Source organism: Drosophila bipectinata, chromosome 4, assembly GCF_030179905.1.
Source record: "Drosophila bipectinata strain 14024-0381.07 chromosome 4, DbipHiC1v2, whole genome shotgun sequence".
In the NCBI taxonomy this organism is placed as follows: Eukaryota; Metazoa; Arthropoda; class Insecta; order Diptera; family Drosophilidae; genus Drosophila; species Drosophila bipectinata.
Genome location: NC_091740.1, coordinates 10,239,753 through 10,264,470, shown reverse-complemented (window position 1 = coordinate 10,264,470; position 24,718 = coordinate 10,239,753). Strand labels below are relative to the sequence as shown.

Sequence of the window (24,718 nt, the reverse complement as noted above, 5' to 3'; positions counted from 1 at the left end):
CCGCTGACCTAGATGTGCTAACTCCGGCTCATTTCCTAAATGGTGGCCGTCTTGTGTGTGGCAGAGAGTGTTCTTTTTGCAGCAAGTGTTGTGGTCGCCTTGGAAGGAGGAATATCTTACTTTGTTGAAACAAAGTAAGGGTCCGTAGGGTCTGTTGGTGACATAGTCGTGGTAAAAGATGAAAATCAACCCCCTATGAAGTGGTCTATAGCCAGGATACTGGAGCTGATTCCTGGTCGTGACGGAGTGAGCCGTATTGCCGCTGTTGGAAAAGACAGCTGTTGGAACGACAAAGCGCGCGGTGTCAAGGTTGTCTCTTTCTCTCCTCAAAAAGTCTGTTGAACCGACAGACTTCCACGGGGGGAGGATGTTGGGCCAAGTAGCGAGAGACCAAGATGAATCGACTAAAAGACTTTAAAGACAGATGAGCAGCGGCGGGTTTACCAGCAGTTTATATTTTGGTTTGTTTTACCCAGACTAGCATGCGATTTAAGAACTTTCGTATAACTACTCACTAGCTCGTCTTGTATTTGTGTGTGTCTCCCCCGCCTCGCCTCTTGCTTGCGTAACAATATTCAACTGAATACCGCGGAGCTTTTCTTGGTAACCTTCGCTTACTTGTGTATTCTGTGTTGATTTAAGCGGCTGCAGGTTCTGTGTTAAATTTAAACCCCAAATTAATATTAAATATTTTTATATAAAAACTATTGATTGCGTAATAGTTATTTTTTTTCCTGTGAATTGTTTTCGTTGTGTTAAAAAATAGTTAATGTGTATCCAAAGTATCTGTATATTATAAAGTTAAGCTAATTTCTGTCACCTTATGTCACTATCTGGCTTTGCAAAAGTGGTAAAGTATATCTAATCATTACAACGTAATTTAATATGTTTGCTTGTTTTTGATCCTTTTCCTACCGTTTTTAACCCTCTCATGCCCAAATTAAAATGGGCGTGGCCAACAATTTTTTGAGTAGACATACATATAAGCTAGAATTGACCCCAATATCAACTGACAAAAATTTCAATGTCCTAGGTGTCCTGATTCAAGAGCTACAGGATGTTACGTATATGCAAACATATGGAAATTACAAACAAACTAAATAATATTTTCATGCGGGGTTTTGTTTTAAATACTCCCTGACCTTTCTTTATAAAGTTGCTATTAGGATAAAGTAATTATTTTAATGTTTATTTAACACTTTTCAAAAACCAAATTTTTCAAACTTTTTTTTGCACAATGAATTTGTCACCTACACTCTCGGGAAAATAGCTACAAACTGAACGCGTGTGCAGCTGGCTACCAAAAAAATTTGTATAATCTCACTCAACACATGCAGCTATTTTTCTGCGAAAGAATCAAAACAAAAAGAATTAAAATACGGGAGATAGAGGCTCATAAATACAATGTTGCGTATATGCAACATCGGGCATGAGAGGGTTAATTAGACAGCGGACCGCAAAGACAAGCCGTGAAATTAAAAATAGTTTGTTTTCGTTGGATCTGAATGAGTTTTAAACCAAATTAAAAGCATAATTTTTGTTAAGAGGAGCCCCAAAATAAAGGTCGAACTCCAATGAGTTCCGTTTCATAAGTATTTTAAAATTATTTAAGCTTTTATATGTTATGTTCAACCTGATGTTTGAACATCCTGCAAGGGGCCACAAAAGTGCCTTAGTATATATATTTTTTCATTTAGATTTACTTTGAAAATTATTTTTTTTTGAAATTTTAGTGGACTGTAATTTTAAAATTTTTGTTTTACTGAGGGCTAAATTGATCATTTATATCTTTTTTACCGATTTTTTTTTATCATTATTTTTTTAATTGTAATTATTATTATACCCTTGCAGAGGGTATTATAATTTTGTCCAAAAGTGTGCAACGCAGTGAAGGAGACATCTCCGACCCTATAAAGTATATATATTCTTGATCAGGATCACCTCCTGAGTAGATATGAGCATGTCCGTCTGTCCGTCTGTCTGTCTGTCTGTTTCTACGCGAACTAGTCTCTCAGTTTTGAAGCTATCGTCTTGAAACTTTGCACACACCCTTCTTTCCTTTGCACGCAGTATATAAGTCGGAACGGCCGGGATCGGTCGACTATATCCTATAGCTGCCATATAACTGATTGATCGGAAATGGTATAACTTTGGTGTTTTTAGAGTTAGAGAGTTCAAATTCGACATGCTATTTTTGGCAAAATTTTTTGGCAAAATATTACGGATGGCAAGAATTTCATAAGGATCGGCCGACTATATCCTATAGCTGCCATATAACTGAACGATCGGAAATGACCCAACTTTCGTGTTTTTAAAAATAGAAAGCTGGAATTTAATACAGATTCTATTTTTGGTCAGTTGATCCAACCTACCAAATTTCATAAGGATCGGCCGACTATATCCTATAGCTGCCATATAACTGAACGATCGGAAATGACCCAACTTTCGTGTTTTTAAAAATAGAAAGCTGGAATTTAATACAGATTCTATTTTTGGTCAGTTGATCCAACCTACCAAATTTCATAAGGATCGGCCAACTATATCCGATGTCTGCGATAAATGTTGACATTAGTTGTATATGCGGTTTGAACTGCAAGGGTATATCAACTTCGGCTCCGCCCGAAGTTAGCTTTACTTTCTTGTTTTTTTTAATTTTTACCATACCATACAGTTTTTAAAATTTTCTTTTTTGATGCGTGTTCCTCGTGAAGATGATGTAAAAGGATCCGCCCTTGATGCTGCTGATAGTGTAGCTGGTTGTTTTTTCTGCCGCTGATGTTGTTCTTCTACTCGCCGGTGGTCCTGCCGCAGACGTTGGTCCCGCCGTATAAAATGCCAAAGACTTTGGCTGTCGTTGTTCCCAGGAACCCGACTTTATGTTTTTGCTCGATATTTGGCCTCGAACACGCCGTAGTTTTTTCAATATTTATGAATTTCCGGTGTTGTTCCGAAAAAACATCCTTTTTTGTCCCTTGCAGAGGGTATTATAATTTTGTCCAAAAGTGTGCAACGCAGTGAAGGAGACATCTCCGACCCTATAAAGTATATATATTCTTGATCAGGATCACCTCCTGAGTTGATATAAGCATGTCCGTCTGTCCGTCTGTCCGTCTGTCTGTCCGTCTGTCTGTCTGTCCGTTTCTACGCGAACTAGTCTCTCAGTTTTGAAGCTATCCTCTTGAAACTTTGCACACACCCTTCTTTCCTTTGCACGCAGTATATAAGTCGGAACGGCCCGGATCGGCCGACTATATCCTATAGCTGCCATATAACTGATTGATCGGAAATGGTATAACTTTGGTGTTTTTAGAGTTAGAGAGTTCAAATTTGACACGAGAGCTATTTTTGGCAAACCATTACGACGTGCCAAATTTCATAAGGATCGGCTGACTATATCCTATAGCTGCCATATAACTGAACGATCGGAAATGACCCAACTTTTGTGTTTTTGAAGATAGAAGTTTGGGACATTTTTAGGTTTGGTTTTTGTATTATAATAAATTGGGTTATATTATCATATTCTCATAAGGATCGGCCAACTATATCCGATGTTTGCGATATATATCCGGTTTTAGCTGCAAGGGTATATAAACTTCGGCTCCGCCCGAAGTTAGCTTTCCTTTCTTGTTTTTACACAAGTTGTGTTTTTAACTCCTTGCGCCGTATCGCTTTGGAGATCCGATGGCTGAATTCCAGCCCAAAGATTTTCAATAAATATTCCGACTCAGGCCTCGGATAGCCCTGCGCTAAACAAAAAACGCACTTGTTGCTCGATGGCAATTCTCAATCTCTGTGTCCCTTACCACTTGGGGGGAAACGACAGAGGACTACGATTTTACACTGAGCTCTTTTATGCCCAGTTCGCAGCCATCTTAGCTACCTTTGACTGACTGTGTCAATGCACATCTAGTCACTATTTAGGTGCCAATTTCAATAGGAGCCCCAAAAAACGGTTGAGAATACTCCTTGAGTCTTTTTTTTTTTTGACTCATTTTTATTATATTTTTTTTTTATTTTATGCTCATTGGCATTTATATAATTTTATTCTCTGTGTCCCTTACCTCTTGGGGGGAAACAACAGAGTACTTCGGTTTTTAAACTGGGCTCTTTTTTACCCAGATCGCAGCCTTATTTTTTAGCTACCCTGGGCTGAGCATTTTTTCTACGCCCACTTATAGGTGCCAGTTTAACCCTGAGTCTCTTACGACAGGGGGGAAAACGTCAGGGTGCCTCGATGGACCAAATGTTAAGAGGAGCCCTAAATAAATAGGTCTTACTCCAATGAGCTCCTTATGGAAACTGATTTTATTCGTCAAAGTTTTCTTATAAGTAAGATACATGAGAATCTTAAATCTATGTAAAACTACTTGTCAATGCACTGCACGTTGACCTGCTATGCGACCCTTTCTCAAGTGCGATAAGCGCACCACTTATGTATGTGTTTGTGTTAGGCTGCAGGGGATCGGTTTTGAACCATGTGTTTGACTCATATTTCATGGGTCCGAACCCTTGAAACTTAACTTAAGAATTTCTATACAAAATAGTGTTCAATGCTTGAACAGTTTTCTTTAATCCATTTCGTCAAAATTGTTTTGGTTTAAGAGAAATATAACATAAATATATAAAATGGTCTCCTTCTTTTATATTTGTGTTTAGATGGGTTTGATTTAGTTAATAGAATTGGTAGCGGTGGTTATGGGCGTGGCCAGATCGAATTCAAATTTTGGCTTTAACTTTTTGGAGGTCTTAACATCTTCGACCCTTTTAAGAATGTATTTTCTTGATCAGGATCTCCTGCTGAGTTGGTATAAGCAGTGCACGAAATTGGTCTGATTCTTCAATACTTATAAGGACCGTTCAAATCTACCTTTGTAAAAATACACCCTCTTACAAGATAAACTTTTAACTAATAGGCCGAATAAAGTAGTCAAAAGTTGTTCTTTAAAAGATCAATGCAACCGATCGAAGTGTTCCCTGCATTTCAGCCTACACATTTCTATGGGAATGCCTACTTGTTTTTCCTTCGGGAGGAGAGGGTTGTTAGTACCTGATATCCCTCATGGTTTCTATGTCCCGGCACCCATATAAGGTGGATGTCATGCTGCCCCGCCTTTTCGTTGATCTGCATTTAGAAAAAGATCTGCGACAGTCATTCACTGTCCTAGAGTTGGATGAGAATCCGTCAAGAGCTTTGAGTGCCACTTGACTAACTGAGAAAATACAAATCGATTCTTGAATATCAGCAAGTGCAGGGGATCTAAGTGCTTCCATAATAGCTTTTACTGAGTCTGAAAGACTAATTTAGACAAAGACGCTCGCAGTGAAAACCGCCTCCCACCGGGCCATTCCACTTCGAGCCATCCGTGTATATATGTACGCAACACGCTGTCGATCCTGGCATTTGTGTAGCCGGAGCCATGTCTCTGGCACGATAAATGTTCTGAAAATTGCTGTGAAGATTTTCCTGGGCTGGGCGTGGTTCAAATTTCATCCGAGGTTTTAATTTACTCTACCTTAGGTGCAGTGTTTAATGCTTGTTGTAATGCTTGAGGTCCGCTTTATAAGCCTCCCAACCTACTTCTGTATTCGCGTTACTAGCGAAGTTAAGGGGTTATATACCTTTTTTATTTTCAAAAAATTCAAAATTTTTTTATTGTTTTATCTTGAAGAACAACTCCTTGAGAATATTTTCCTAAATTTTCATAGAGATTGGAGCAGTAGAAAAAAAGTTACAGCGCTCCTAACCGCGCGCCTTGTCGCGGCCTTGCACTGAACTTGAAACTTTAAACGCGAATATCTCGAAATGGTGTTTCTTGAAAAATGACTTTGCGGTGACATGGATTGGCGGAAAACTACTAAACCGATTTACTTCAAATTTTTTTTAAAATGTTCGTAATGAAATTCTCTTGTGCTTGAACGATCGACTTTTCACGCGCAAACTTTTTTTTCGGCGAAATAAATTTTTTAGTGAAATTTCTAGAGACCAAAACTTTCATTTTTAGCATAAAACGTTACCGTAAAAATTTTAAAATCGATCGTTCCAGCACAAGAAATTACACTAAACTAATGAATTTTTTTTACTTTTATGGTTTCAGTTGACCTGTTTGACCTGGGGAACTGTTACCTCAAGGCTCTAAAAAAAGAAAGCCTCTAAGGGAAACAGCCACCCTTTAAAAACTATTTAATATTTTTCCACCAAATTTTGCACAAACATTGTTAATAAAGCGTTCTATCAAAAAATTAAAACATCCGTGTAATTAAATAATTGCTACATACCTAAAAAAAATCCGAACTTTCCTCTTTTTCTTCGACAAAGAAGGTATATAACCCCTTAATGCCGCTACGAGCCGTGTACGCCGAGCACACGCTTTGAGGCCCCCTTGGGCTGCCATATATGTGTTTTTTATTTATTTTTTTTTTATTCCCAATCAGTTTGTAGAAAAAATAAGTAAATTTTATGATTGCACACTTTTGGACAAAATTATAATACCCTCTGCAAGGGTATAAAAATGTGAACCAATTTTTTAAATTCAATTTGGACGAGAATAAATCAATTTGTAATGTTTGCGGTATTAAATTCTCCGTTCCACATTCCATTCTCCACAATCATTCCACGAATCTCATTCCACGAACTTTTTTTTTTTTTTTGATAGCATTTTGTTAAATGGAATATGGAATCTAAATAAAACTCGTTAACAAAAATATTTAAAAGTAAAATTAAATTGTTCTAATAAATAAATTGTATTATTTCTTTGCATATGTATTGGTATACATTTCCAAGGGTTCGTTTTACAGACGAAATATATTAATTACAACAACAACAAAAGTAAATGGGAAGACCGATTGCGTTGAGTTTTTCGTTCAATCGGTCATTTTCTGACTTTCTTTGTGGGAGCGTTTCTCGTTCCGCTCTTTACTAACTAACTTCTAATATTTTGGTTTCATTATGATATTCTCACAAGGATCGGCTTACTATATCCGATATTTGCTATATATATCCAATTTTAACTGCAATGGTATATCAACTTTGGCTCTTGCCGAACTTAGCTTTCCTTCCTTGTTTAAAATAAATATCTGTATTTAATATAATGAATTTTTTATTTAAGAAGAGTTTTTAAACATTACTTGTGATGTTAAAGCTATATCGTAAGCATCCTGCTAGTACAAAAAATGTTCTACACTTATTTTTTGTATATTTTTACTAGCGTTAACATCAGCTTTTTATTGTTGAACAATTTAACAATTTTTATTCGTAACATATGTAAATATATGTAAGCATTTAATTGGAGAATAAACCCGTTTATATTCCGTTCATATGTACGTTCATATTCATTATCTTATACCGCTGAATTTGTGTATGTATTTAAAGGGAAATCAAAGCTTTAATTTCAGCTGCAGCTGCATTGCAGGAACTTGTCAAAATCTTTTTCCCCAGTTATTAATCTAACAGAAATCGAATTAAAAGACTTTTTTCTGGATAAAATTTTACAGCACAAATACGCAATATTACAGACCCGGCTAGAAACTGGCAAGCAAAATGGAGAAATATTGACCCCAAGAAACGCTCGTGACGTCACTTGGTTTCACCGCTTTTTAGGAACCTTTGTTAAAGCTCTCCGTTCGCTCACGCGAATGCCGTCATGCGATAACGTTTTCTCGCTATCTTGAGGTATTTCTTGGTCGCTCCGCAGCATCAAACGTTTATACTTCGTCGCGCGGTCTTTAACCCATCAGTTAATTATAAAACTAATATTTTCCATATATCACCCAAATCCTTTTTGTATTAAACTAAATCTAATTAATTAACGCCCATATCGGTAACTTTACAAAATTAAAGCCAAGACAACCAACTAAAACTTAAAGCCAAAAGATTGATGCAATGGGTAATAAACGCACGTTCAACGCTAAAATTAGATTATACACTACATGTTACATTCCTGAAACCAATTTGGACATATGTCCCGCAACAATGGTGCATTGCTTGCGGCACTAGCTTGGAAATAAATCAGTCAATCGGAGAGCTCCATCGGAGATATTGTTACCCATCACTGGGGCATCGTGGGACGTATGAAATTGAAATATCCACCAGACCTTAAAAGTTCAACTTGGACTACCATAGGGGACCTAGTTGCAAATTGTATAGTTTTATCTCTTATAGTCTTCAAGATCCACTTGCTAGACCGATTTGACTGAGTTTTGTTTTCCAGATATAAATTAACTATATAAATAGCTAATCATATAAGCTTTTTCAAAATATTTTCCTCTGTGCCTATATCTTTTATAGTCACTGAGATCCATGGGTTCATAGACAGATGTACAGACAGACACGGCTATGTCGCCTCGGCTGTTGATGCTGATCAAACATACATGTATATTTCATTTTATTTCATATTTCATATGATTCCTTATTTATGTTACATACATACATTCAAACGACTACAATATACCCTTGTACACACTGAGTACCGGGTATAAAAGTTATACATAATTAAAAAAACATGGTCTTGGATAACAAAACTTGCACTTGCAATTCTGTTTAGGACTGTCTCTCTTGTGCGCAATCTCTCCTTTCGTTCACGGTCGTTCCGCTCATCTAATAAAGCGATGAGCTCCTCTACCCTCGCTGTCTGGATCGTTCGTTTTAATTCTGTACTCTAACATAAACTCTTCTAATAGGGGATTTGAGCCGGCTGCAGCAATTGAAAAGCTTTATCTGTTAAGACCTCCTTGTCTCCTGATCTTGTTTTCGATGCTGGTTCCATCGTGGAACTACTATGCCTTTAATTCGTTCTTCTACCAAGAACGCAGCTACTAATCCCATCGTTGCAAGGTTTGTCACAGCAATGTCTACGGATACTTAGGATTCGTATGTACTGTACCCTTTGCAGCTGTTCTGACCAAGAAGGAAGCTTTTTCACAGGCCATGAAGGCTCCAGGCGTTCACCAGCCCTTTTGTTACTTATTTTCATGCATCATGCATCATGTTATAAAATGTTCTGCAGAAATTTTCTGATGCGTTCTTACTAGTAAAAATATTAACGCGGTCAAAGATGATTCGTTGCCCATCGTGGTTTGTGTTTCTACAAAACTATTTATTTATAAAATACTAAAACCTTTTTTTTTATTTTTCTCTTTTAAATCATGCTTGAATTTAATAGGTGCAAATCAAATTAAATGGAGCAAAGTTCTTATCGGTGCCGCCGAGATTCCATGGAAGTTTTTTCGTTTTTAATTGTAACAATGTTTGCTAATAAGAAATTTGTAAATAGTAAAATATACTATTATTTTGTTACAGTTATCAAAAAGTACTAAGTTAAAAAAAAAAACAAGAAAGGAAAGCTAACTTCGGGCGGAGCCGAAGTTTATATACCCTTGCAGTTAAAACCGGATATATATCGCAAACATCGGATATAGTTGGCCGATACTTATGGCAATAGGAATATGTAATCCAATTTTTTACAATACAAAATCTAAAAAAAGTCCCAAACTTCTATCTTCAAAAATACGAAAGTTGATATTTCTACCAAGTACCATTTCCGATCGTTCAGTTATATGGCAGCTATAGGATATAGTCGGCCGATCCTAATGAAATTTGGTAGGTCGGATCAACTGACCAAATATATAATCTGTACCAAGTTCCAACTTTCTATCTTCAAAAACACGAGTTGGGTTAAAGTTGGGTCATTTCCGATCGTTCAGTTGTATGGCAGCTATAGGATATAGTCGGCCGATCCTTACGAAATTTAGCATGTCGTATTAATTTGCCAAAAATAGCTCTCACCTAAAATTTGAACTCTCTAACTTTAAAAACACCAAAGTTATACCATTTCCTATCAATCAGTTATATGGCAGCTATAGGATATAGTCGGCCGATCCGGGCCGTTCCGACTTATATACTGCGTGCAAAGGAAAGAAGGGTGTGTGCAAAGTTTCATGACGATAGCTTTAAAACTGAGAGACTAGTTTGCGTAGAAACAGACAGACAGACGGACAGACAGACGGACAGACGGACAGACGGACATGCTCATATCAACTCAGGAGGTGATCCTGATCAAGAATATATATACTTTATAGGGTCGGAGATGTCTCCTTCACTGCGTTGCACACTTTTGACCAAAATTATAATACCCTCTGCAAGGGTATAAAAACCAAGAAAGAAAAGCTTACTTTGGGCGTAGCCGAAGTTGATTACCCTTTCAGTTATGATCGGGTATAGTTGGCTAAACATATCGCAAACACGAGTAAAAAAAACTACTTTTTTAGAATAAAAAATTTAAAAAACTATCAAGCTTCTATTTTATTAAAAAAACAAATTTGGGTCATTTCCGATCGTTCAGTTATGTGGCAGCTATAGGACATAGGATATAGGATCGCCCTTTCGAAGGAAAGAAAGGTGTGTGCAACGTTTGAAGTCGATAGCTTTAAAACTGAGAGACTAGTTCTCGTAGAAACAGACAGATGGGCAGTCAGACGGAGAGACAGACATACAGATAGACATACGGACATGCTTATATCAAGGAGGCGATCCTGATTAAGATATTTATATACATTATAGGGTCTCGTTCACTGCGTTGCACACTTTTGACAAAAATTATAACACCTTCTGGAAGGGCATAATAAAATTCCCTGAGGGTATTCAGAATAAAATGGACCACCAAATTACAGGGTTTGTCAGGAAAGTAATACTAAGGACTGATTATCTTCCGCCGCCGCTGTACCTCAGCGCGCGCGCACCGACTGGATTCGGTAGAGGGTGTTCGTAGCTAACGAACGAGCGGTTGGTCACTCGTCTCCGAGCACTTGGAGAGTCGACAGGCATTTTCTCGCGACGCGTTTCTATGAGTGGTGCAAGCCGAAAATGCAGCATTCGTTAAAGCAGCGGTACGCAATTAAATTCTGTGTGAAACTCGGTAAATCTGCGACAGAGATGTTTGATATGAGCCAGGCCTGATGGCCTGGTGTGCGCAAAGTATTGACCTCTGACCGTCGACTAAGTGTTCGTTTGATTACCCAAATGTTAACTTTGTCCAAATCTGTGGTTCATGACATTGTGACGGAGCACTTAAGCATGCGAAAGGTGTGCGTGAAGATGGTCCCAAAAGTGCACACTGACGACCAAAAATTGCGACGAGTGGAAGTGTGCCAAGAAAATTTTAACCGATGTCCCAACGCTTCCGCAGCCGAAATTCAAACAACCAAATTCATTCGGACAAAATCTGAATAATGTGGCACTATTTTTACTACTATTTTTTGTAGTAATAGTAGCAATAGTTATTAACTAATATTTGGTATTTTTGTTGACCATCTATGGTATTACCAGCTGAAAAAAGTGTTGTTAAGCGTGGGCGCAAATGCAGCTGTTAATGCAGTTGCAATTTTTTTCTGAGCCGTCGGCACATTTTTTCTGAATATCGGATTTAAATTTCTTTCCTAATTGGACCACACACCCAGAAGGAAGTAAAAACTGTGTCGCTAGGATAGAACTCCCTTCCCACAAAGTGAGTATCACCCACCGACAGACGATCGATCAAATTTTGGCGAGCCGGACTTAAAAGTTCCGAGCTGCTGTGTGTGTGTGTAAGTTTAGTTGTGCCAGCGCGGTGCGCTTGTTTAATTATCGGAGTGGTTTTAGTTGCAGAGGACAGACTCTTTTGTTGACGAATTAATATTGAGGACTATTGCCCATTATTGGCCCAGGTCGGGCCAAAATATTCTACGAGAGTATTCTACAAGTCGTGTACAACCTTACTGTGAGCAAGCTCACCACGGAACGTTGGCCAAGAGGGGACGTTCTCCCGGACAGCCTTTGCTGGGGCATATCGTTAGGTAGTGCCCCAGGCGGAAGAGTGCTGGGAATTTGTACACGACTGGCAGACCTCAACTAAATAATGTGTATATAGACCCAAACTTCGAGAGATGCGGGAAAAATCTTAAGTTTTAGTGCAATTATAGACTCAAGAAAGTTTTCCGAGTAATGGAGACAGGCTGCGCCGCCATTTCTCTTGTTGGCCCAGGTCATCGACCTCACCGTGTGTGATCGAGTAAAACCTCACTTTCACGTGCCCAGTTATGTCGCTCTCTCCGGGTCATGTCACTCTCTCTACCGCAACATGCAGCAATTAGTAGTTTCTATTTAATCTAAAATCACTATTTCTATTCTAAGTCGCCACGACTCCCAATTATAAGAGAATTAATCTAATATTACATTTTGTTTGAGTGGCCCTAAATTCGAAAAGATTTCTTTTGAGGGCCTTCTGCCACTCGGTTTGAACCAGCCAATTATAATTCACATTTTTTTTTTCTTGAATTAGTAATTTAATTAAATCTACAATAATGGAACTAAAGTAAGAGCTAATGTTAAATTAAGTGCCTTCTATGTAAGGAACAAGTTGTCCACTGGGTTTATTTATACATTTTTTAAAGTCAGCCATTATTCCCAAATTTACTAGTAACTATGGCAGCTAGCCAAGCGCTACATTTGTTTCAGCCACTCCACCGAGAAGGATCGATCTTTCGTCGTTGGACTAAAAATCTGTGAGTTACTCTAAATGTTTATGGTCTTTAATTACTTTGGCTACTTTATAAAAAAATAAATCCCAGTAGTAACTGCCAATTTATTATTTTTTACAAGCACTTAATTTTTTATCTATTTTTTTAATATCCATTAAATAAGTAAACATATTAAATGTAAAGTAAAACTTAAAACCATTAGTATCCATTGGCACGATTCTTGAAGAACTTAAAAGATTAAATATTAAAATTGTTAAAAATTAAGTTTATTTTTCTTCTAAAACCAGTAGTATTATGTTAAGTCCTTTTGAATTATTATATATACTCTTTATTATTAAACCCTTTGAATTGAATTTCGTATACCTGTAATTATTTCTGAAGATCAAGGATGGAAGGTTTATTTTCGTATTTAAAGAATAAAACCATGAATGTTTAAAACTTTAAGTGAGATTTTTGCCCTCAACAGATGTTTGCCCGGATGTAGGGTGTTAAAGGGATCACCAGAGCAATGCTCTAGCGGCCGGTGATCATAGGTAGGGTGGGCAGTTCGCAAGCACAACAACACCAGTGCCTTGCCAAATGAATAGTCTTCTCCTTGTCTGTCCTTTCTTTCTGTCCTTCCGAATTTATTCCTCCGAACTCTTCCGGTTCAGTCCTCCATTCTTTTAGTTTGTCGCAAGCACGCTTAATTCTGGATTTATAGAGTCCGTCCAAGCAAGACCACCACCCCCAAAGCCGACGAGCAGAAGCCGGACCTTATAGCGTGCCCCGCTAGCACAGACTCTTCGAATCCGTTCACACCGTACCGTTGCACATTACAGATATAATTCATTATTATTATTAAAGAAAGTGGTGCCCAACTCGTGGGACCTTAATGGAAAATGCTATTCATTGAGACTCACGGGAGGACAAATTAAAAATTCTTTTGTATTTCATTTTAAAATCTATTTTTTTTCTACACTAACAAAATATTCCTTAAGTTTCAATTTTGTCCTGGAATACAGTTTATGGATACAGTTTGATATTCGTAGCTGTCCGAAAATAGGTATTCAAGGGAATTTTCCTGAACATTTGAAGAAATGACAAGACGTTGCTTAGACGGAGGAATGCAGAGGTAGCGGAGCTTGGGCCGAACCCTGTCCCGGTTTTAAAACATTGAGTCATTGAACTAGCCACTTAATTTTAAATAGAAAGACGTGATCATACTGAACTGTACGGAAAATCGAGGCATTACTTGCGAGAGATGCTCGATCCAGAATAAGTTGTCACAATTTCTATTTGTTTCCCTCTCTTGGGGCATTTCACTTCTATTAGTCGCGACCTGGAATACGGAATTGGCTTAGAACAGGCCATCGGCCCAGGCCGACTTAAAGATAGTAGCTGCTTCCCTTGAATTAGATTTCAATCTTTTCGAAATTTAATTCCACAAAATTTTGTTATTTCCGAGGAGACTAACAAAGACTTATGCCCTACGATGGGTGAAATCCAGCAAGAGTTCAGTTTAAGAATCTTTCAATATCTTAGAAAAGAAATCTTCGCGAACATACCTTTTATTAATTTTGTTATATTATTCTTCTTATTATATCGTTATTCTTTTTATAATTTTATTCTTTGCCATTATATCGTTATATTTGGCTATATTTTTTTTGGGTTAAAATCACAAAATTTCGGGTTACAGTTTTGTTACCTCGTTAGACCAGAACATTACAGATTAGGTTCCTTGTTTAACAATTATATTGTCATAAGTGCATAAAATGGGGTTAGATCGTTCCCCAGAAAGAGGGGCTGAAGGAAGCTCTATTTTAGTCTGTCCACTTTGTAATGGGGAAGTTAATGCTGTGGAGGTATGTCGAGCAGCATGCTCACATGAGTTTCACAAGCGTTGCATAGAAGCGCGAGGTTTCCGAGTTCCTTATAGAATCTAAGAAGAAACTGCGTTCTCTTTGGTGTGTTGGAACTGTCGTAAGGAGGGACACAGATACCAAGATTGCGTATCGGAAAGAACGGTTTTCTGTTACGGTTGCGGAGCGGCCAACACATACAAACCAAGTTGTGCCCGATGTTCAAAAACCCACAACACGGAACTCAGAAGTTGCCTCCCAAAAAGAAGACTTCGAGTGCCGTTCGAAGCCAAGCGACGATAACCGAGAAATAAATGAAAAGTTACCGTAGTCGGTATTCCGGCCACAGACGATCAATCACAAAATGCAAATCTTTGGCTTCACAATAAAATTCAAAAATTAAAAAATATAGACATCCCGAAATTTAACAATTTACCAGACATAGAAAAGCGAAAATCGCGTAGTGGGAGACGAATTAAAGCGTTTTGGCAAAGAGTGCAGAAATGCCAGTTAGGCCTGGCATATATAAATTCTCGTCCTGCAGAATCAAAAGATCCTCGACCTTTTGTACCCATTCGAGTATTGAATCGAACAGTCTTTGGCTTATTAGACTCAGGCGCTTTGATAAGTTGTTTTGGTGGCATGTTAGCTACCGAAGTCATAAAAAAGCACAAATACCGAGCGATCAAGGGAAACGCATCCACGGCAGATGGAAGATCCCAGCAGATATTGGGTCATTTAGAGATCGAGGTGGAGTACAATGAAGTAAAAAATTACTAAAAATATACGTGGTTCCTTAACTAAAGCAGGATTTATATCTAGGTATAGACTTCTGGCAGAGCGACGATGCCAAAATATTCGATCTGCTGCCAAAAGGCTTAAATATTGCAGAGTTGGAGTCGGCGGATACTAACTGCAAAGATGAAGTCGACCAACATAAGTTATCCGAAACGAATCAAGCCAAATTACGTTCCGTAATTAGTTGTTTTCCATCCTTTGTAAAGGCCAGAGTCCGAAAGAAAGTAGGACATACGTACAACGAATTAGAAGACTTACAGGGTGTACTGGTCGGTACTTACCACGCCAAGGACATTCGTCAGTAACCCGTCTTCAGTCGTTATCAGTCTAGGGTACTATATGAGATTATACCCTAGCCTGATTCTTCCGGGGGGGGCTTTGTAGCGGGGACCGAAGACCGGGTTTGTTTACTTTAGCCGAAATTCAAACAACCAAATTCATTCGGACAAAAGCTGAATGATGTGGCACTATTTTTATACCCTTGCAGAGGGTATTATAATTTTGTCCAAAAGTGTGCAACGCAGTGAAGGAGACATCTCCGACCCTATAAAATATATATATTCTTGATCAGGATCACCTCCTGAGTTGATATGAGCATGTCCGTCTTTCTGTCCGTTTCTACGCGAACAAGTCTATCAGTTTTAAAGTTATCGCCTTGAAACTTTGCACACACCCTTCTTTCCTTTGCACACAGTATATAATCGGAACGGCCCGGATCGGCCGACTATATCCTATAGCTGCCATATAACTGATTGATCGGAAATGGTATAACTTTGACGTTTTTAAAGTTAGAAAGTTCAAATATGACACGAAAGCTATTTTCGGCAACACATTACGACATGCCAAATTTCATAAGGATCGGCCGACTATATCCTATAGCTGCCATATAACTGAACGATCGGAAATGACCCAACTTTCGTGTTTTTGAAGATAGAGAGGTGGAATTTAGTACAGCTTCTATTTTTGGTCAGTTAATCCGACCTACCAAATTTTATAACGACCGGCTGACTATATCTTATACCTTCCATATAACTGAACGATAGGAAATGGTTTGTTTTTGGTAGAAATACCAACTTTGGTATTTTTGAAGATAAAAGTTTGGGACTTTTTTTCGATTTTATATTATAATAAATTGGGATATATTTCCTAATCTTATAAGGATCGGCCAACTTTATCCGATGTTTGCGATATATATCCGGTTTAAACTGCAAGGGTATATCAACTTCGGTTCCTTTCTTGTTACTACTATTTCTTGTAGTAATAGTAGCAATAGTTATTAACTAATATTTGGTATTTTTTTTGACCATCTATGGTATTACTAGCTGAAAAAAGTGTTGTTAAACGAGGGCGCAAATGCAGCTGTTAATGCAGTTGCAATTTTTTTCTGAGCCGTCGGCACATTTTTTCTGAATATCGGATATGAATTTCTTTCCTAATCGCTAGGATAGAACTCCCTACCCACAAAGTGAGCATCACCCACCGACAGACGATCGATCAAATTTTGGCGAGCCGGACTTAAAAGTTCCGAGCTGCTGTGTGTGTGTGTAAGTTTAGTTGTGCCAGCGCGGTGCGCTTGTTTAATTATCGGAGTGGTTTTAGTTGCAGAGGACAGACTCTTTTGTTGACGAATTAATATTGAGGACTATTGCCCATTATTGGCCCAGGTCGGGCCAAAATATTCTACGAGAGTATTCTACAAGTCGTGTACAACCTTACTGTGAGCAAGCTCACCACGGAACGTTGGCCAAGAGGGGACGTTCTCCCGGACAGCCTTTGCTGGGGCATATCGTTAGGTAGTGCCCCAGGCGGAAGAGTGCTGGGAATTTGTACACGACTGGCAGACCTCAACTAAATAATGTGTATATAGACCCAAACTTCGAGAGATGCGGGAAAAATCTTAAGTTTTAGTGCAATTATAGACTCAAGAAAGTTTTCCGAGTAATGGAGACAGGCTGCGCCGCCATTTCTCTTGTTGGCCCAGGTCATCGACCTCACCGTGTGTGATCGAGTAAAACCTCACTTTCACGTGCCCAGTTATGTCGCTCTCTCCGGGACATGTCACTCTCTCTACCGCAACATGCAGCAATTAGTAGTTTCTATTTAATCTAAAATCACTATTTCTATTCTAAGTCGCCACGACTCCCAATTATAAGAGAATTAATCTAATATTACATTTTGTTTGAGTGGCCCTAAATTCGAAAAGATTTCTTTTGAGGGCCTTCTGCCACTCGGTTTGAACCAGCCAATTATAATTCACATTTTTTTTTTCTTGAATTAGTAATTTAATTAAATCTACAATAATGGAACTAAAGTAAGAGCTAATGTTAAATTAAGTGCCTTCTATGTAAGGAACAAGTTGTCCACTGGGTTTATTTATACATTTTTTAAAGTCAGCCATTATTCCCAAATTTACTAGTAACTATGGAAGCTAGCCAAGCGCTACATTTGTTTCAGCCACTCCACCGAGAAGGATCGATCTTTCGTCGTTGGACTAAAAATCTGTGAGTTACTCTAAATGTTTATGGTCTTTAATTACTTTGGCTACTTTATAAAAAAATAAATCCCAGTAGTAACTGCCAATTTATTATTTTTTACAAGCACTTAATTTTTTATCTATTTTTTTAATATCCATTAAATAAGTAAACATATTAAATGTAAAGTAAAACTTAAAACCATTAGTATCCATTGGTACGATTCTTGAAGAACTTAAAAGATTAAATATTAAAATTGTTAAAGTTTATTTTTCTTCTAAAACCAGTAGTATTATGTTAAGTCCTTTTGAATTATTATATATACTCTTTATTATTAAACCCTTTGAATTGAATTTCGTATACCTGTAATTATTTCTGAAGATCAAGGATGGAAGGTTTATTTTCGTATTTAAAGAATAAAACCATGAATGTTTAAAACTTTAAGTGAGATTTTTGCCCTCAACAGATGTTTGCCCGGATGTAGGGTGTTAAAGGGATCACCAGAGCAATGCTCTAGCGGCCGGTGTTCATAGGTAGGGTGGGCAGTTCGCAAGCACAACAACACCAGTGCCTTGCCAAATGAATAGTCTTCTCCTTGTCTGTCCTTTCTTTCTGTCCTTCCGAATTTATTCCTCCGAACTCTTCCGGTTCAGTCCTCCATTCTTTTAGTTTGTCGCAAGCACGCTCAATTCTGGATTTAATAGTAATAATGTGTAGTGAGTGATAGAGTCCGTCCAAGCAAGACCACCACCCCCAAAGCCGACGAGCAGAAGCCGGACCTTATAGCGTGCCCCGCTAGCACAGGCTCTTTGAATCCGTTCACACCGTACCGTTGCACATTACACCCTCCAGACGACTAAAGGGATCCAAGCAGCTTGCACCTCGGCTCTCAAAGCTCGAGGCATCGACGCAGAAGGAGCCTACTTTGAAAGTAACGATTTTGATTAATTGTAAGATTGATTCAATAATTTTTAACGAATGGTATCAAAAATGGGACTGGCTTAAGTTGCGTAGCGTAACAATAAGAACAGCTTAGAAAAACATAAAGCTCAACATAAGATAAAGTGGCGTGAATATGACTACAATTATGTTACAATGGAGTGCTCAAAGATCATCCGCTTTTATAAAAGGTGTACGCAGATCTGTACATTCATAAGAGTTGCGCTACGTGCCTAAGAAGTAGAATCAAAACAAACTGAGAAAATATAAACTCGAATATAAGGGTGTCTCGTTGCCAAACAGGTATATAGACGAATCCCACGTATTATATGTAATACGAAATTCAGTATTAAACAGTTTTTAACCAACATAATTGAAACTATTCCTGAATATATAGTAAAGAAACGAACTAAAATGGGAATGGAACTTTGAAAGTACGAAGTTAAGCGAGTTAATGTTTTCAAACTGGGCTTCGGACGACAGAAGCTTATTTTTAAGGGGAGGGTAAGGTCAAATCATGCGAAAAAAGCCATGTTTTTGTGATTTTTTCCCTGACGACACAGTTAAAATTTATTTATTCAACCAACGGTATATTAAAGTATGACATTAGAAGAATGTTTAATAAAATTTTTACAAAAAAATATTTAAAAATATGGCAATGGTAGCAATTGTCCGGACGTGTCGCCAAAAAAAGTTGAATTGCGGTGCCCCTCATAACTCGGTGCTGGATCGTTTGTAATCAAAAAATGAAAATTCATTCGTTAGATAATAGTTCGCCCCAGGTAACGCTGTAAAGATTTTTTGAAAATTGCAATTTTTTAATTTTTTCGAAGACTTTGAAGTGAAAAACTCAATTTTTTGGGAAAAAATCGGTTAATTTGTCATTGCAAAATCAAAACTATGAACAAAAAAAAAAAAACTCGACAGCGTTACCTCGTAAAATATGTACAGAAATAGTGTTTAAAATTTTAAAAGGATCGGTGCAGTAGTTTTGAAGTTATGAGGGGCACCGACTTTGAAAACGTGAGTTGTGGGAAAAACGCTTTAAAGTTTTAAACACAAAAAAATCCAGTGTAAAACGTTAATAAGCAACTTCGTCAATAACTAATAACTTCGTCAATTTAATTGACTTGAAATTTTGACACAATATTCTTCAGATATTATGCATTCAATTTAAAAAAAAAAAAAAAAAAAAAAAAATTTAATACCTTACCCTCCCCCCTTAACATCCTTTAATTTTGAATCCATTGTTCCTATAGAAGCTCGAGGATATAGCCGTTCAATATGTCCCATAAATTTTGTATATGTTTAACAAATTTTCTGTATATTTTTTAATTAAAACATTGGGACGAAGAACAAAAGGCGTGGAAATATGTGCAGTCCATTAATCTTGAACCTTTAAGACATCTTTTGCGGAGGGAAATATTTACATATGTTATGAAGTCTTTACTTTAAATTAAAATTCAAATAAAATAAATTACTTTAATTTTGCATACCATAAATAACGTTGCTTGCTAAAATATAAAAATACTAAAAAAATAATAATATAAAAAATAAAAATATAAATTCCCCTTCTTTTTACACTATTACATACTTTCTAACATAGTTCCCTGACGAGGGTAAATCTCAACCGCGGCCGTGGAAACTTGCAAGAAATTTGTAAAAAAAAAACAGGGGAGTTTAGAATAACTAGAAGAGGTAGAAATTTTACACGTTACTTCTACCATTTGGAAGATTATGAGGATTCGGTACATCAAGTTGTCGTTTCTGGCAATAAGTAACATTAACAGTGTAGAATATATTTTTAGAGTTTTTCCATTTCATGTATGAATCATTTAAAAACTAAAACATCACAAAATGAATCTGGCTGATTCCTTCAACCCAATGATTACCATATAGCACGTTGCAATTTATTTAAATATTGAAATTATATGATGCTAAACAAGTTTGATTTATTAGGATCGATAAAAAGTAGTCATTTCTTTAATTTAAATATAAATGAATTATTGATTTAAGATTGCTTCGTAAATAAACATGCATTTTTATTAGAAAGTATAAACGCTTTTTAGAAATAATATTTCAATTGATTCATTGAATGTTATATTTCTAATAAAATTCTTTCTATTTAGAAACGGGTGTGCGACTTCGGAGGATTTATTTTGGAAGCTTGATGCTTTACAGTCTTTTATAAGAGATCTTCATTGGCCCGACGCTGATTTTCGACAACACTTGGAACAGCGATTAAAAATGATGGCAGTTGACATGATTGAACAATGCATCCATCGAACAGATTCATCCTTTCAGTCATGGTTAAAAAAAAATATTGCTTTTATATCAACTGATTATATTATACCTTCTGAAATGTGCGCTATGGTCAATGTGATATTAGATGCTAAAAACCAAAGCTTTAAATTAACTACTATTGATGGCATTGATTTGGTAAGTCGTTAAGTTTTACTGCAACTTAAATACTAATCCATTTATGGAATATAATATTTTTTATGTCTAGTACAAATTCCATGCAAAAATTGATGATCAAATTGACAAAGCGAATGTAGCGATGACACAAGGTCTAAGCGGTAAACTTATGTCAGTGCTAGAGTCGACTTTGTCAAAACTAGCTCGATACGACGAAGGTAGCCTAATAGGATCAATTCTTAGTTTTACAAATGTTTCGAGCTCGGGAAAAGATCTTGGACAAGGATATGTGAATTTCTTTCGAAATAACATGGATCAAATACGTGGAAAGATTGGAGATGATTTATGGACACTTAATTTTTTTGAACAATGGTATTCACAACAGATTAGTATGCTCTGTAATTGGTTATCGGAACGTTTAGATCATGCCTTACACTATGCCCAAGTGTCATCTATATCTCACATCGTTAAGGTATGTATTAGGCAACAAATAACCAATAGTATAGTTTAATGCTGAGATTAAAAAATAATTCTGAAAGGTTTTGTATTTATTAGTTCATTCGTCAAAAACCGTTTGACATCTCCAGTGGCAGTCTCCAGACTAAACATTTTTTTTATAACATTCTATTCTTGAGTACGCGGTGATTGTCACCTCAAACATCCGGTATTTCAGACTTCGGAAATTTCTCTGCCTGAGCTCAGCCGCACACACACAATGTAAACGTTTAAAACGTCATGCTCGCACCCTACTTTATTTGTTTTCCAAGTATCCAAAATTTGAAAAACATCGATGTGTTTAAACCTCTATTATTTATGAAATAATTTCCTTCTGAACACACTTTAATTTTACATTTCAAAAATTGGAATAGTCCCTGCCATATTTATCATTTTGAGGGTTTGTGTTCGAAAGCTAGGTTTGTCGATAAATTTTATAATCTTCTCAAATTTTTGACTTCAATTGGCTCCAAAATCTGCGATTGCGAAAATAAAAGGCGTATTTGTATGTCTCAAAATTCACTTCGTAAATGTAAACACCGGAGCCTGCCTGAAAGGTTTATTAAAACACGAAACCGGGCATAAGTTAGAATTTAAATATATTGGACCATATGCAATAGACAAAATACAATATAGCAAACAACATTGAAAATAAGAAGCAAGTAGTTCATAAAGATAGATTAAAAATTTTTAAGTCATAATCCTTAGTGTGGCCAAGCATAAGCAAAGAACAAACAATATTTTCATACATAATGAATCTTCCCTGACTCAAAAGAAAATTCAAAAATCAATAGAAAAGTTAAAAGAAAAATAAAAAAAATATATTTATACGTATATATGTATATACAAAAATAAAACAAAAATCATAAAAAACTCCATAATATTACGTTATTCTTCAAAAGAAGGAAGATGTAATATGCACATATCACTGTACCGAGTACACTGCACCGAAATAAAGCTATAGAAAACATAGTGGTATTGTTGGGTTTATTGGGTATAGATATAAGCCCAAAATTTCCCAACATTATGCAATGATCGAAATACGAACCACTTAAGTATGCCTAGGTAGCCAAAGTAAAAATGCAAGTGTCAGCGGTTCTCATGCAGTGACCCTCGGATATACACACATATGTGCATAAGGGGCCGTCCATATATTGCGTGACGCGAATTTCAGACTTTTTTGACCCCCTCCCCCCCCTGCGTGACAAACCATGACGCGAGGTTAGACCCCCGTGACCACAAACCGTGACGTTAACCCGAACCCCCTCCCCCCCCAGGCGCGTCACGCAATATATGGACGGCCCCTAACACTCTTCGTACGCGGCAACGTGTCCGTTGCTTTATATCAGTGGTCGGCATTAAATACATTGATATGATAGTAATGCATTGTAATAATTGCTTGAAGGTACGTTACAGACGGAAAATTTAATCGGGAAGCGTCCATGTCTAACCCAGCTGATATTCTAAAGCAGTGAAGCTCATCCCATTGCTCTTGCTGCTCATTTGTTTTTGCAAATGCTCATGCATGCGTGACTGCTCACGCCATAAGGTTCCGTAGCTCACGCCATAACCTTCGTTGGTCCAAGGCAAAGGGCAATTACAATTTTTTGTGTTTTCCCTATTCTCCTCAATCGGGATCCGAATGCATTTTGTTGTTGGAGTGCCAAAAAATTTTTTACTGCAAGAAATTCATTCTTGTTATTGTTTCTGCCAAATTGGTCGACCTGAAGCGATAAATTTCTTCATCGCCGAATCTTTTTTTTTTAAGTAAGAAGCTCTGCATAATTTGTCATAGTATAATAATAAGCTGTTGTATTTTTTATTATATTGATATTTTAAAACCCCTTGTGAATGTTACTATAATTATACCCTTGCAGAGGGTATTATAATTTTGGTCAAAAGTGTGCAACGCAGTGAAGGAGACATCTCCGACCCTATAAAGTATATATATTCTTGATCAGGATCACCTCCTGAGTTGATATGAGCATGTCCGTCTGTCCGTCTGTCCGTCTGTCCGTCTGTCTGTCTGTTTCTACGCGAACTAGTCTCTCAGTTTTAAAGCTATCGTCTTGAAACTTTGCACACACCCTTCTTTCCTTTGCACGCAGTATATAAGTCGGAATGACCGGGATCGGCCGACTATATCCTATAGCTGCCATATAACTGATTGATCGGAAATGGTATAACTTTGGTGTTTTAAGAGTTAGAGAATTCAAATTTGACACGAGAGCTATTTTTGGCAAACCATTACGACATGCCAAATTTCATAAGGATCGGCCGGCTATATCCTATAGCTGTCATATAACTGGACGATCGGAAATGACCCAACTTTCGTGTTGAAGATAGAAAGCTGCAACTTGGTACAGATTATATATTTGGTCAGTTGATCCGACCTACCAAATTTCATTAGGATCGGCCGACTATATCCTATAGCTGCCATATAACTGAACGATCGGATATGGTACTTGGAAGAAATATCAACTTTCGTATTTTTGAAGATAGAAGTTTGGGACTTTTTTTAGATTTTGTATTGTAAAAAATTGGATTATATATTCCTATTCCTATTAGGATCGGCCAACTATATCCGATGTTTGCGATATATATCCGGTTTTAACTGCAAGGGTATATAAACTTCGGCTCCGCCCGAAGTTAGCTTTCCTTTCTTGTTTTTTTTTTCAGTGCACCCATATGGATGGAAAAAAAATTCTCGCACCAATATATTGATGATTTTTTCCATTGGTATGGGAGTTTGCTCTCCCGTATGCAAAGCTTGGGCATCACTGTTCTAAAGCTCCCGAACAAATAATATCATCCTATAGTACCGGTCTTGTTTGCTCGGGTGGTTCGCTGTAAAGTTGTTTGTGGATCTCTTGAGCTGCAAAGCACACAATTTTAGATAGGATCCGTTACATAAGTAGAGCTGCATACACACAAAGCCTTAAATTAGAATCTTAGATGTTATTTATCTCCGTCTGTCTTTATCTACCCAACCTAGGATCTTCTATTGCAGATTATGTATTGAATTGCAATCGATTGCAATCTATTAATTACATATATTCACCGGAATTATAATACCTCTATTCTTCCATGTTCAACATTATTATTAAGTTTTTTTTTCCCCGTTAACATAGCGGGTACTGGCGATGATTAACTCTTAGAATCATCTTAATTAAGACCATTAACCAACTAAGCAAAGAAACTTAAGACTAAATGAGTTCAAACTTGTGTAGTTTTCATAATCCTTCA

General features: G+C 37.1%; 1 protein-coding gene across 9 annotated transcripts in view; it reads left to right on the top strand.

Annotated features, from left to right (window-relative positions):
• Cadps (calcium-dependent secretion activator 1) overlaps nucleotides 1–24,718 on the top strand; it is a 404,419-nt gene that overhangs the window by 321,882 nt on the left and 57,819 nt on the right. For all 9 annotated transcript variants that reach the window (XM_070282298.1, XM_070282296.1, XM_043213400.2 and 6 more), the window contains 2 exons: nucleotides 20,689–20,998; nucleotides 21,069–21,449. In XM_070282298.1, the coding sequence (XP_070138399.1) occupies nucleotides 20,689–20,998; nucleotides 21,069–21,449 (691 nt within the window). The remainder of the gene's footprint in view (nucleotides 1–20,688; nucleotides 20,999–21,068; nucleotides 21,450–24,718) is intronic.